Source organism: Microcaecilia unicolor, chromosome 9, assembly GCF_901765095.1.
Source record: "Microcaecilia unicolor chromosome 9, aMicUni1.1, whole genome shotgun sequence".
Classification (NCBI taxonomy): domain Eukaryota; kingdom Metazoa; phylum Chordata; class Amphibia; order Gymnophiona; family Siphonopidae; genus Microcaecilia; species Microcaecilia unicolor.
Window position 1 is genome coordinate 163,159,923 of NC_044039.1, and position 13,997 is coordinate 163,173,919.

A 13,997-nucleotide genomic window follows, 5' to 3' on the forward strand; every position below is an offset into this window, starting at 1 on the left:
TGCTCTTGCACTAACAGGAAGGGAGACTTTTTTTTTCTCTTCAGGAGAAACCGATGCATATTACCACCTCAGTGTGTGTTGTGTTTTTCTGAGGATGCACACTTTTTACCACAGTGGAAATTTGCATGACACTAGTTTACTGCACTGAGGTTAATGTTGTTTGTGCTATATTGCCCATATAATTTGCTATATGTTGGTAGGACAAAAAGGAAGTTGCAAACAATTACTCCTAGAGTAGAGGTGGGTAACCACCAGTCCTTGAGGGCCACATTCCAGTCAGGTTTTCAACATTTCCACAATGAATATGTATGAGATTAATTTGCAAGTACTACTTCCATTTTGTGCAAATAGATCTCATACAAATTCGTTGTGGCCCTTGAGGACCATGGTTACCCACCCCTGTCCCAGTGTATAAAAGTTGTATTAAAGGAGGAGTGAATGAGGTAGCTATGTAAAGTTTCAGGGAACATACGTTTGAAAACATCAACATTTTTCACAATTTTGTATCACTCTTTGATCCTCAAGAAGAGGGTCCCTCGCTCTGTTACAGTTTACCCAGATAACCCTTTTAAAGCGTCTTATGTCACAAAATATATTATTTTTTTATAGTTACGATAATACTAATCTCTTAAAACTGTTGTAGTTCAGCTTTTATGTCCTTCACTTTTTGCCATTTTCCTTCTGATACACTTCAATTGTCAATATTCATCCATCACACATAGTAGAGTCTTTGGAGATAATTGTATACAGGGGCGTATCTGCGTGGGGCCACAGGGGCCTGGGCCCCCGCAGATTTCGCCCTGGCCCCCCTACTGCCGTCAACCCTCCCCTCCGTCGCTTACTTTTGCTGGCGGGGGACCCCAACTCCCGCCAGCCGAGATCCGCTTACTCCTCCGAGTCCTACCTTTAAAAATATTTCTTCAGCTGGCGGGGGACTCCAACCCCCGCCAGCCGACCCGAGATCTTCTTTAACTTTCTTCTATCTTCGTCCTCCGCGTGGCCGACGTGTTGCTGCTGTTGTGCAAAGCTGAAATCCAGTTTCGGAGTCTGACTGACGACATCAGACTCCGAAACTGGATTTCAGCTTTGCACAACAGCAGCAACACGTCGGCCACGCGGAGGACGAAGATAGAAGAAAGTTAAAGAAGATCTCGGGTCGGCTGGCGGGGGTTGGAGTCCCCCGCCAGCTGAAGAAATATTTTTAAAGGTAGGACTCGGAGGAGGAAGCAGATCTCGGCTGGCGGGGGTTGGGGTCCCCCGCCAGCAAAAGTAAGCGACGGCGGGGAGGGAGGGTTGGCAGCGGGAAGGGAGGGGGGTGTCCGGCAATGGCGGGGAGGGGGGGCGGGGGAGGCTAAAATATGCCCTCTGGCTCTGGCCCCCCTACCGCCGGAGTCCAGATACGCCCATGATTGTATAAGATTTTTTTGCACATAAAACAGCATAAGTGCACACACAGAGTTTATAAAATTGTCCAGGGGCATGCATGCATAAAAGTACATGAGGTGCCGATGCAGGTCTCACTGGCCCCCTTTTAATATCACTAGACCATCTTTTCTGCTACTGGTGAGTCCCCACTATAATCCCTGTTGCAGCTCATCCAGCACTGTAAGTGGAGAAGAGGTATGGCACGATAATTGTCATAGCAGTAGAAAGTATACTTGCTGTTTGCATTAGTATAATTATTATAGCCCTACTGACTTTTTCCTATAAAGTCCAGCGCTACTGTCTAACTCTAGGAATAATTCTATAAAGAGGGTGCCAACATTTAGGTAATATATAGAATAAAATATACAGAATTAATTTACAAATGAACTCAAAACTACTATATACAACACAAAAATAAACTTTAGACTGGTGTTGCATATTTAGAAATTATGGGTCTTTGCATTTTATGTGAAATGTTAAAGATCCCAATTTACCTGCATAATTTACACATTTTATTTGAAAACTAGTCATACAAAAGTAGCATTAAAAGTAGAATTCTTCTATAAACAGCTTAATCTTCCCTTTAAATCAGTTCAAATCTCTGCTCAGCTTCAGTTGCAATCATTTTTGCTATTGCAAGGGACGAGGTAGCAGCAGGAGATGGAGCATTTCTGACATGAAGAACCCGACTTGCAATAGCCCCGATACCGCCATCAAACACAAAGTCATCTACCAGGTTGCCATTGCCGTCCAGGGCTTGGGCTCTTACTCCGGAAGGGCCTCTAGAAAATTAAGGCAAAGAACACAGAACTAGAGGTTAATTCTTGGGGACAGAAGCAACAGATTTACAGAGCAATAGCCTTCAACAGATGCATAGAATGTAAACAGAATGGGGGAGGGATGCATACAGAAAATGAGACCGAAAACAGCTTTTAATTTGAACTATTTTTCTTTGAAGGACAAATAATATATAAATATACAGTGCCTTGTTATAGTCTTCACACCCTTGTACATTTTTCACATTCTGCTGCTTAAAAAATGCATCGAAGTAGGAGTTTGTTTTACTGATATACTGAACATATTCTATTAATGTGAAAGAACACCCTTTGTAATAGCAACCCCAAATTGATCCCATTTCCAAAAACTGCGTTAACAAAGTTTATAATAAGATAAATATAGACCATCCCCCGGACTCTATATATGGTGGTCAAAATTGCGTGAGGAAATTTGGGCGCATGCCCAATTTCCCCGAAAAACAAACCAATTAGTGACAATAATTGGGTGCTAATAATTACCAACATTAATTGACAACAATTAGAATTTACATGCACATTTTGCTAGGCGTATTCTATAAAGATGCGCACGTAAATTCTAGTGTGTGGATCTGAAAAGGGGGCATGGGTGGTCCAAGAATTTGTCTGTAGTTACAGAATACGTCCGATCTGTGCCTAATTTAGGCGTGGGGATTTATACCAGGGTTTCAGCTGGTGTAAATCCTTGCGCCTAAAAGTTAGGCATTAAGAACATTAGAATAGCCAAACTGGGTCAGACCAATGATCCATCTAGCCCAGTATCCTCTTTCCAACAGTGGCTAATCCAGGTCACAAGTACCTGGAAGATACCAAATAGTAGCAACATTCCATGTTACCAATCACAGGGTAAGCAGTGGCTTCCCCATGTCTATGTCAATAGCAGACTATGGACTTTTCCTCCAAGAACTTGTCCAAACTTTAAGCCCAGATACACCAACCACTGATACCACATCTCCAAAGAGTTCCAGAGCTTAACTATTCTGTGAGTGAAAAAGTATTTACTCCTATTTTGTTTTACCTTTATGTTTCATATCATTTTTATTAAGGCAATTAGCATAAAGACAAACATAAACAGCAATCAAACATCAATACAAAGTACCCCTCCCATCCTTCCACCCACCATTCCAAGAACCAGTACCACTTATATTTAAGAGGAGGACAAGAAAGTCATAAATTCAGCAAACGACTATGTGCTGTGGAAGATGTGTTCCAGAATGGAGACCAAATCCTTTGGAGTTGATTCCCCCTGGTTGAAGTGATATCTTGGATCCCCAATTGCTCCATGCTTAGCAGAATCATCATCTGGCCATGCCACTGTTGAAGTGAGGGTCTGTGTGGGGTGAGCCACTCCAGATGAATGATCCTCTTGGCCACTATTGTTGATCTAGAAACGAAGCTCTTCATACCTCAGGGCACTGGTGAATTCAACCAAGGTCAATCAAAAAGGAGCAGGGGATCTAAATGCGAGTGCAGTTTCCAAAGTTGAGAGATATGATGCAAAATTGTCCTCCAAAAAGGTGACAAGCTGGGGGCATGTCCAGAACATATGTCCCAATGTTACTCCATGCATACCACATTTCATACAGGAGCCGGTGGAGGACAGCCCCATATGAAATGCCTGTCGAGAAGCCACATAAAGTCGAAGATCACATTTCTATTGTAGTTCCCAATAGGAAAAAGTTATAGTTCCTCTGCAGAGTGATAAAATGTGAGCCTTAAATGATGCTGCAGACAATAAAATGGAGAGATCTGTGCTTCAAAGGGCAGCTAAGCAATTGTGATTAAGTTCTGTCATCATGTCCCAGAGATGCAGATGATGAAAGGAAAGTGGCACATTTTGCTGCGCCCCCAGAGTATATGCTGTAACAAGTTCCTCTTGACCATCTTCTGCAAGATCTTCCCAAGGTAGGCTGGCAACATAATGACGTAACTGAATATAATTAAAGCGGTCAGTAGCTGGCAGTGAAAATTCCTTTTGGAGGGCAGGAAAGGTAAAATTATGTATCATACCTTATAATTTTCTTTCCCTTAATCATAGCCGATCAATCCATAGACTGGTGGGTTGTGTCCATCTACCAGCAGGTGGAGATAGAGAGCAATTTTTTGCCTCCCTATATGTGGTCATGTGCTGCCGGAAATTCCCCAGTATGTCGATATCAAAGCTCCATCTGCAGGACTCAGCACTTAGAGAATTACACCCACAAAGGGACACTCTGCCCAGCTCACCACCGCTGAAGCGGGGGAGGGGAAATATTCCAGCGCACCACCGCCGGGGCTGTGGGTGGGAAACCACACCTGCCGACGTGGGGGGAACTGGCTTATCCTGCTACCGCAACTGCAGGAGGAGCTGGCTTACCCTAACACCGCCGAAGCGGGAGGGATACAAAGCTACCCTACAGCCGCACGAAGCGGGAGGGAGCGCCGGCATAATTTGGTTATCAATCCAGCTACCACCGAAACGGGGGGAGAGGAAGCAGCAGCTCACTGTAACACAAAATCATCTCAACTTGAAGAGACTTCAATTGGAAGAACTTGAACACGAAGACCTCTTGAACAGGAAATGAAGACTGAACTTGAACCTGAAATATAACCAGAACACAAACAATACAGATATCTGGGAGGGGCTATGGATTGATCGGCTATGATTAAGGAAAAGAAAATTATCAGGTATGATACATAATTTTACCTTCCCTATCATCAAGTCGATCAATCCATAGACTGGTGGGATGTACCGAAGCAGTACTCACCCAGGGCGGGACATGGAAATCCCTGAACGCAAAACTGAAGCCCCAAACTGGGCCTCGGCCCGAGCAGCCACATCCAAGCGGTAATGTCGTGAGAAGGTATGAGCCGACGACCAAGTAGCTGCTCTGCAAATCTCTTCCAAGGAGACAGATCAGGACTCCGCCATCGAGGCTGCTTGTGCTCTAGTAGAGTGTGCCTTCAGCTGAATAGCCGGAATCTTCTCTGCCGCCACATAAGCTGAAGCGATCGTCTCCTTGACCCAAGGTGCCACCGTAGGCTTAGATGCCTGCAGACCCTTACGAGGGCCTGCAAACAGCACGAACAGATGATCCGACTTCCGGAAATCATTGGTCACTTCCAAGTATCTGATGATGACCCGTCTAACATCCAGGTATTTGAGCGCAGGGTACTCCTCTGGGTAGTCCTCCCTACGAAAGGAGGGTAGGTAAAGCTGCTGATTCACATGGAATCAAGAAACAATCTTGGGCAGGGAGGAAGGCACTGGGCAAATCGATACTCCTGCCTCAGTGAATCGCAGGAACGGTTCTCTACACGAGAGCGCCTGGAGCTCGGAAACTCTTCTGGCTGATGTGATAGCCACCAGGAAGACTGCTTTCAACGTCAGGTTCTTCAGCAATGCCCTTGGCAAGGGCTCAAAGAGCGGCTTCTGCAAGGTCCGTAGCACCAGATTGAGATCCGCCACCTGGACTTTCAGCGAACTGAGCGACAGGCCTTTCTCCAGCCCCTCTTGCAGGAACGCCAACACTGAAGATATTGGAGCAGTGAAGGGTATACAGAGCCTGCCTCGCACCACGACGCAAAGGTACGCCAAACCCTGGCATAAGTGGTGGAAGTAGAGCGCTTCCTCGCTCTCAGCATAGTGGCGATGACCTTGTCTGAGAAGCCCTTCTTCCTCAGCCGCTTCCGCTCAAGAGCCAGGCCGTAAGACCAAAGGGGGAGGGATCCTCCATCACCACGAGACCCTGATGTAAGAGGCCCCGCTCCGCTGGCAGCCGCAGAGGGCCGTCCACCGAGAGTCTGACTAAGTCCGCATACCAGGGACGTCTGGGCCAATCCGGACCCACCAGGATCACCCGGCCCGGATTCTTTGCCACCCAGCCTAGCACCCTGCCCATCATGGGCCAGTGCGGGAACACATAGAGAAGCTCCCGTGCCGGCCACTGCTGGAGAAGAGCATCGACTCCCAGAGATCGAGGGTCCCGTCCTCTGCTGAAAAAACGCGGCACTTGGCAATTGGCCAAGGCCGCCATCAGATCCAGGCTCGGCCGGCCCCAGCGTTTCGTGATGTCCAAGAACGCCCGAGCAGACAGTTGCCACTCTCCGGGATCCAAGGTATGGCGACTGAGAAAGTCCGCCTTGACATTCATGACTCCCGCAATGTGGGCCGCCGACAGCTGTTCCAGATTCGCTTCCGCCCACAGGCATAGCTTCATGGTCTCCTTGGCTAGAGGGGCGCTCCTGGTGCCTCCCTGGCGATTGACATAGGCCACAGCCGTGGCACTGTCCGACAGGACCCATACAGGCCTCGGCTCCAGTACCGGGAGAAACTCTAGAAGCGCCAACCGAATGGCTCGGAGCTCCAGGAGGTTGATGGACCATTTAGTCTCTGCAGGAGACCAGAGCCCCTGCGCTGTCCGTCCCAGGCAGTGGGCTCCCCAGCCCGTCAAGCAGGCGTCCGTCGTGACGACAACCCACTCCGGGGTCGGAAGAGGCATTCCTGCGGACAGCTTGCCTGGCCTCAGCCACCAGCTCAGCGTCTTTCGCACCGCTGGATCCAAAGAAAGGCGTACGGCGTAATCCTCCGAGACTGGAGTCCACCGCCGCAGAAGAGAGTGCTGTAGTGGTCTCATATGAACCCTGGCCCAAGGCACTACCTCCATCGTGGCCGTCATGGTGCCCAACAGCTGCACATAGTCCCAAGCTCAAAGAGTAGAGGAGGCTAGGAACTGGCCCACCTGGGTCTGAAGCTTGACGCTCCGGTTGTCCGGCAGGAACACTCTGCCCACTTGGGTGTCGAATCGAACTCCCAGATACTCCAGGGACTGAGTCGAGCGCAGCTGGCTTTTCTCCCAGTTGATGATCCATCCCAGGGAGCTCAGAAGAGCAATGACCCTGTCTGTAGCTCTCCCGCACTCCGCATAGGAAGGGGCTCGGATCAGCCAGTCGCCCAGATAGGGATGGACTTGCACTCCCTCCTTGCGGAGGAAGGCCGCGATGACCACCATTATTTGGAGAAGGTCCGCGAAGCCATAGCCAACCCAAATGGGAGGGCTCTGAACTGGAAGTGTCGGCCCAGCACTGCAAAGCGCAGAAAGCGCTGATGAGGCGGCCAGATGGGAATATGTAGGTAAGCTTCCTTGATGTCCAGGGAGGCCAGGAATTCTCCCTTTTTCACTACAGCTATTACGGAGCGGAGGGTCTCCATCCGGAAGTGCCGAACTTTCAAGGCTTGATTGACTCCCTTGAGGTCGAGAATAGGCCGAGCAGACCCTTCTTTCTTTGGTACCACAAAGTAAATGGAGTAGCGCCCCTTGCCAAGCTGATCTACTGGCACCGGGACCACCGCGCCCAGGCGGATCAGGTTGCTCAAAGTCTGCTGCATGGCAGCTGCTTTGACCTGAGACTTGCAAGGAGAGTTTACAAACCCGTCTCTTAGGGGTCGGCAGAACTCTAGCTTGTAGCCGTCTCTGACGACTTCCAGAACCCAAGCGTCTGAAGTTACCCTGGTCCACTCGCCCAGAAACGAGGACAACCTTCCTCCTATCTGCACTGGGCCATGGACCAGGTCCCCGTCATTGGGCACGTGACCCTGGGGGCGGGCCGGAGGACGAACCTCCGAGACGGCGGTCCCTACAAAAGGAATGCTGCTTGGGGGAGAAGTTCCGTTTGAAGGAAGCGGAGGCAGAGAAGGCCGACTTGCCCGGGCGATACCAACGGGCTTCTTGGAATCGGCCCTTAGAGGAACCAGGACGGGCACTGCCGGCCCGAGTCCTGACCTCCGGCAACCTCTTGCCCTTGGACGTGCCAAGCTCCGTCACAATCTTGTCCAGCTCGTCCCCAAAGAGCAGCTTGCCTTTAAAAGGCAACTTGGCTAGGCGAGATTTAGAGGCATGGTCAGCAGACCAGTGCTTCAGCCAGAGCCACCGCCGCGCAGAGACTGTGTGAGCCATGCCCTTGGCCGAGGCTCTCAAAACATCATACAGCAAGTCTGCCAAGTAGGCCAGACCCGACTCCAGGGTCGGCCATTCCGCCCTCCAGGAAGGGTCCGAGGGGGAAGCCCGCTGCAAAACAGTCAGGCACGCCCTAGCCACGTAGGAGCCGCAAACCGAGGCTTGCAAACTCAGAGCGGCCGCCTCAAAGGACGACTTTAAGGCCGCCTCCATTCTCCTGTCTTGGGCGTCCTTCAGGGCAGTGCCACCTTCCACCGGCAGCGCCATTTTCTTAGTCACGGCAGTGATTAAGGAATCTACCGTGGGCCAGACAAAGGCTTCCCATTCCCCCTCAGGAAAGGGGTACAGGTGGAACATAGCCCTGGCTACTTTCAGGCTCGCCTCAGGGGCATCCCATTACGCTGAAATTAAGGTCTGCATGGCTTCATGAACGTGGAAGGTTCTAGGCGGGCGCTTCGTTCCCAGCATAATGGCGGAGCCAGTAGAGGCTGAGAGAGAGCCTTCCTCCGGAGAGGCACTCTTCAAAATGCTCATGGCTGCACAAGCAGGTTGGGCAAATCCTCTGAGCGAAAAAGCCACGCTGCAGAGGGGTCGTCCGCTCCATCCAAGCGGGGATCAGTCTCTTCCATCGATTCCGCTAAGGATCTCTGGGAGAACTCAGACATGCTGCCGTCATCCACATCAGAGTAGACCGAGTCCCCCGAGGGTGGAAGATCCACCCGAGGGCGCTTAAGCATAGAGGCCTCATCACCCCGATCAGAGAGGTGGGCAGGGGCAGTGTTCTGCATAAGAAAGGCCTGATGCAGCAGCAAAATGAACTCAGGGGAGAAACCCCCCAGTCTGTGCATTTCTGCAGCCTGTGCCGCAGCCCTAGAGGAGCCGCGCAGGAAGAAGGGCGTTTTAATTTCGCCGACTTCTTACTGTCACCTGATTCAAGGGCGACCAAGCTGTTAACGTCTCTCATCTCGAGGGCGGCCCAAGAAGAAGCCGACCGAGCCGCGTGGCCGGTCACGACTGGGAGGGCGGCCAGCGGGGGATGGGTGCCTAAGGCGGGAAAGGCCGCCGCGCCAGAGGAAAAACCTGTGAACTCTCCCGGTTCCGAAAGGGCGCCCAAAAAGGGCAACTCTACCTTCGATCCCCCCGCTTCCCCGCTAGGCGCGCGAACGCGTTCCGGGGAGCGTCTTTTCGCGCCCTTGCCATCTGAGGCCATAGCCACGTGGAGACCGTTTGGGGAACCCCCTGCCCGCTAGTAAAAGGTAAAAATTACCTGCTTCTTGCTCCGAGCAGCGACGACTTGTTCTAGTGAGCAGCTGCGAATGGACGTCCTTTTTGAACGTTTAAAAAAAAAGTTTTTGTTTGTTTAATGGAGCCAGCGGGAGGGGGGAGAAAAGGAGGGACCTGGCACCACCAGGTTTGCACTTGCTCACGAAGAGCCCTCAACCCCAGGTACTCAACAAAACCTAAACAATTAGGCTTGGAGACCTAGCCAGAGCTGCTGCTGTGTGACCACACACCTGCTGAGATAGAGAACATACTGGGGAATTTCCGGCAGCACATGACCACATATAGGGAGGCAAAAGATTGCTCTCTATCTCCACCTGCTGGTAGATGGACACAACCCACCAGTCTATGGATTGATCGGCTTGATGATAGGGAAAGACTTAATTTGCCTCTCTCCCATCACCACTTGGAGCAAATAAATTATTCCTCATCGGTGCCACCCGCAAAAAGTAGAATAATGCTGTCCTGGTGGAAAGGCCAGGTTCCTGCAGATGGCCAAAAAAGGTGTGACTTTTCATGAAAAACTATGATGTCTGCAAACCCATTGCCAGACCACCTTTGCAGTGGGAAAGATGGAGGAGATTTTCAGGATCGTAGAAGGCGCGCCCTCCGTCCCTGCCAGAGAACCTCTGCAAATATCAGGTTAAACATTTTTCATCAGAAACCTTGAGGAACAATGGTAACATCTGAAACACATGTAACCATCGAGGCACAATAAACATATTAAAATGAAATGCGCCCCAACAGGGATAGGGGTAACACACTCCACGCCTGTAATTTGGTGCTAGTTCCTTTAAGCAATTGAGTGACAATCACAGAGTAGAGCATAGACAAGTCTGGGGGAATCTAGATCTTTGAGGGGGCCCTCTGCCTGTGCTAAAGGAAATAACCCCTCCCATGTTGCCTGCATGTCCGCTGTCACTGGCATCGCGTAGGATTTTTGAAGATTGAGCCTAAAACCTGAAAGGTGACCAAATTGACAAAGTAAAGAAAGCAGGGTAGGCAGAGCGTCCTGAGGGTTAGTCAACACCACCAGTAAATCATCCGCAAATGCAAGGTTTTTAATGTTATGGCCAATGTACCCCCCCGGAAGCACCTCGGGTATGTTCAGGACGTGTAACAAGGGCTCCATGGAGAGTAGAAGTAACAGGTGAGAAAGGGAGCATCCCTGCCCTATAACCTGAGAGATAGCAAATGGGGTAGTACGCATCCCATTAATCAAGATAGAAGGGAGGGGTGAGCGGCGGCGACCTTGGGGGGGGGCGTGGCCTCGTGCTGCTATCATGCGGTTGGTCAGTGCTGCGTGTGACGTCAGCCTGATCTACCGAGCCTAGCAGACCAACTCCGAAGAAAGCCACGGACACAGGCAGCGTTGGAGATGAGAATTATTATATAGGATGATTGTGCCTAAATGGCTTTATATATTTCAGATGCTCCCTCTTTATTTGAGGACCTGTGATGCATATACTATTCCACTTCAAGTCTTTCCTTTTTAAAATAAAAGCCAAAGTCTGTAAAGGATAAAGCCAACCAGATTCTACCATTCAAGGATATGGGTAAAGCTTTTCAGGCCTCTATTAAATGTTTCATAGACCGCAATAATGGACAGAGGTTCAGGGCATAAAACCAAACTAAATGTCTGGGAATCATCAAGCCCAAACATTTTGGTTGCATCCCCCATCCACACCAAAGAAAACTCGCCCTGCCAACGTCTTTCCCTACCATCCTGGAGGCTCATGGTCAAAGATTTCCCACAATTAACTATAAGGCCTGAAACTTCTGCATATCTCTGAAGATGGAAAAGGACATGGGTCAGGGAAGCCTGTGGCACCCACATCATCACCAGCAAATCATCCACCTCACCCAAAGATCTTGCAAAAATGTACTTTAAAAGAACTACAGAGGTTTCCGGCAGAGACTAGGAAAAAGTTGACTGTTCAACAATTTCAAGATTACTTGACAAACGGGAGTGTCAAGACGGCAGCCACTACTGAAGGAAAACTGTATGAAGTAGTGCAAACTATTTTCCAAAGAAACACTTAGAGGACACTTCATGCATGTGGAAGAAGGTTTAATGGTCTGATGAGACCTAAGTGGATATGATTCTGTGTTTTTATCTATACCAAAATGATATTTACGGCTTAAACACAGAATATCACCCTATTAGCACCATGCCTACAATAAAACATGGAAGTGGCAGCATTACGTTTGAGGATGCTTTGCAGCAAAAAGGACAGGGTGGCTTGAAAGAACTGAAGGAGAGATGGACAGTGCAAAAATATAGGCAGGTTCTGGCAAGAAATCTATTCCAGTCTGCCATAGAACTAGGACTGGGGAGAAGATTCACCTTTCAGCAGGACAATGATCTTAGACTCAAAACAAAAGCAACAACTGAGGGAGATCAGCAAGAAAAAAAGTGAATGTCACTGAGGGGACTTATCCAAACCCAGACCTGAATTCAGTATAAAATCTGTTATAAGACTTGGAAGACTGTTTTCCACAGATGATTCTCAACCAACTTGAAAGAGCTTGAGCCATTCTGCTAAGAAAAATGGGCAAAAACTTACCATCCCATTGTGCAAAGCTTGTAGGCCCTTATTCTAAATAACTCATGGCTGTTACTCCTGCAAAAGGGGACTTCTACTATGTACCAAGTCAAGGAGTGTGAAGAGTTAGATAAATCAAACCTCTGGCTTGTTACATTAATTTTTGAATATTTCAGTACAATTTTTTCACATTGAAAGCATAGAGTATGTTGTGTTAATCAGTGAAACAAACTCCTACATTCATGCATTTTCAATTGTATTTTTTAGGCAGCAGAATGTGAAATATACACAAGGATGTGAACGCTTTTGCAAGGCACTGTGTGTCTTAGCATTCTTCAGCAGCAGGTATGGTGCTTTAACTTGATTCTCTTTTAGACCAAAGTAAGATTAGACTTTATAAAAAAAAAAAGTATTTTCTTTTTAACAGAGTAGAAGTCCAAAAATCAAGATGCTGGAAATTCGGACCATCTAAGAATCTGGACCCCAAAGTATTGTGGTATCCAGAACACTCTCCCACCCCCTTCCCCATATATGATCCAGCGTCTCTCCTTCCACTCCCAGCCCTGCCCGTGACTCTCTTTCGCACTCACTCTCACCCATTCAGAAGCTGCATCAGAAGGGGCAGGATGGGATAGAGGGGAAAGGTCTGGTGCAGGCCGGAGGCAGCCTGTAAATTAGGATGCCGCTAGCACAGCAGTACAGAAGACTTCTATACAGGTGAGAGCTGCGGGCACAGCCAGGAGCGGAGGGAGAGATGCTGTATCGTGTGTGGGGGAGGGTGGAAAGCATAGCGAAGGGGGCCTTGGGCCCCCCTTTGGGCTCAGGCCTCTGGGCACCCTCCCATGGAGGAGAGATGCTGGAGGGGGAACAGAGACACTGGATGGGGAAGAGAGACAGAGATGCTGGATGGGGAAGAGTGACGAATAAGTCAACAAAATTTGCCTGTTTATCTCTTTATTCTTCCTTAAATTTGAATTTTAAAAGTACTGCCTAAGAATACAGAAAATCCATACTGACCTGAGCAGTCTGGATTTCTGGACTTCTACTGTATTTTTGTAATAGAATTATTTTATACATAACAAGTTCTCTTATTAAAAAAAGAAATAGTAAAAGCAACAAAGTTTAAAAAGAGGGCCCACGTCAGTCATAGTACAATTTTAAGTACAATAAAAACATACTGTAGAATTATTTTGTCCCACAAATAATCAAAGACGCAAATGTGGTCTTATATTTGGTGAGTTTTGAAAATTGACTTCCATCCTCACAGAAGAGTCAGGATTTCTCTTTATAAACTGAATTCTGCTACCCTCTTGTGGCAGAAGAAAGATGCTGCACCTTCTTGATAAAGCCTTCTACAAAAGAGGGATATGCTGCTTTTCTAAGTGAACTGTTTAAGAAGACAAGTAAAAACACATGGTGCATGCCAATTCCACTGTTTAAAAAATAGGAGAGGGTGTGAAAACCTGGCAATTTTCTCTGCCTCTTTGGGCTTCTAGTTCAATCAGAACTGACCTCTGTCCAGTGCTATGTGCTTTCATTCACATAATTTTTTTTAACACACTTCTTCCTTAGTCCAACCATTTCAGTGACAGTCATTTGGTCATGGGCAAAGTCATAGTAACATAGTAGATGACGGCAGAAAAAGACCTGCACGGTCCATCCAGTCTGCCCAACAAGATAAACTAATATGTGCTACTTTTTGTGTATACCTTACCTTGATTTGTACCTGTCCTTTTCAGGGCACAGACCATATAAGTCTGCCCAGCACTATCCCCGCCTCCCAACCACCAGCTCCGCCTCCCAACACCGGTTCTGGCACAGACCGTATAAGTCTGCCCAGCACTATCCCCGCCTCCCAACCACCAGTCCCGCATCCCACCACCGGCTCTGGCACAGACCGTATAAGTCTGCCCAGCACCATCCCCGCCTCCCGCCACCGGCTCTGCCACCCAATCTCGGCTAAGCTCCTTAGGATCCATTCCTTCTCAACTGGATTC

The 13,997-nt window shown here is 48.6% G+C and overlaps 1 protein-coding gene across 2 annotated transcripts in view; it reads right to left on the reverse strand.

Moving 5' to 3' along the window:
* Positions 1-1,472: 1,472 nt before the first annotated feature.
* L2HGDH (L-2-hydroxyglutarate dehydrogenase) overlaps positions 1,473-13,997 on the reverse strand; it is a 73,912-nt gene continuing 61,387 nt past the window's right edge. For both annotated transcript variants that reach the window (XM_030215335.1, XM_030215336.1), the window contains exon 10: positions 1,473-2,207. In XM_030215335.1, the coding sequence (XP_030071195.1) occupies positions 2,009-2,207 (199 nt within the window). In that variant the 3' untranslated portion in view covers positions 1,473-2,008. The remainder of the gene's footprint in view (positions 2,208-13,997) is intronic.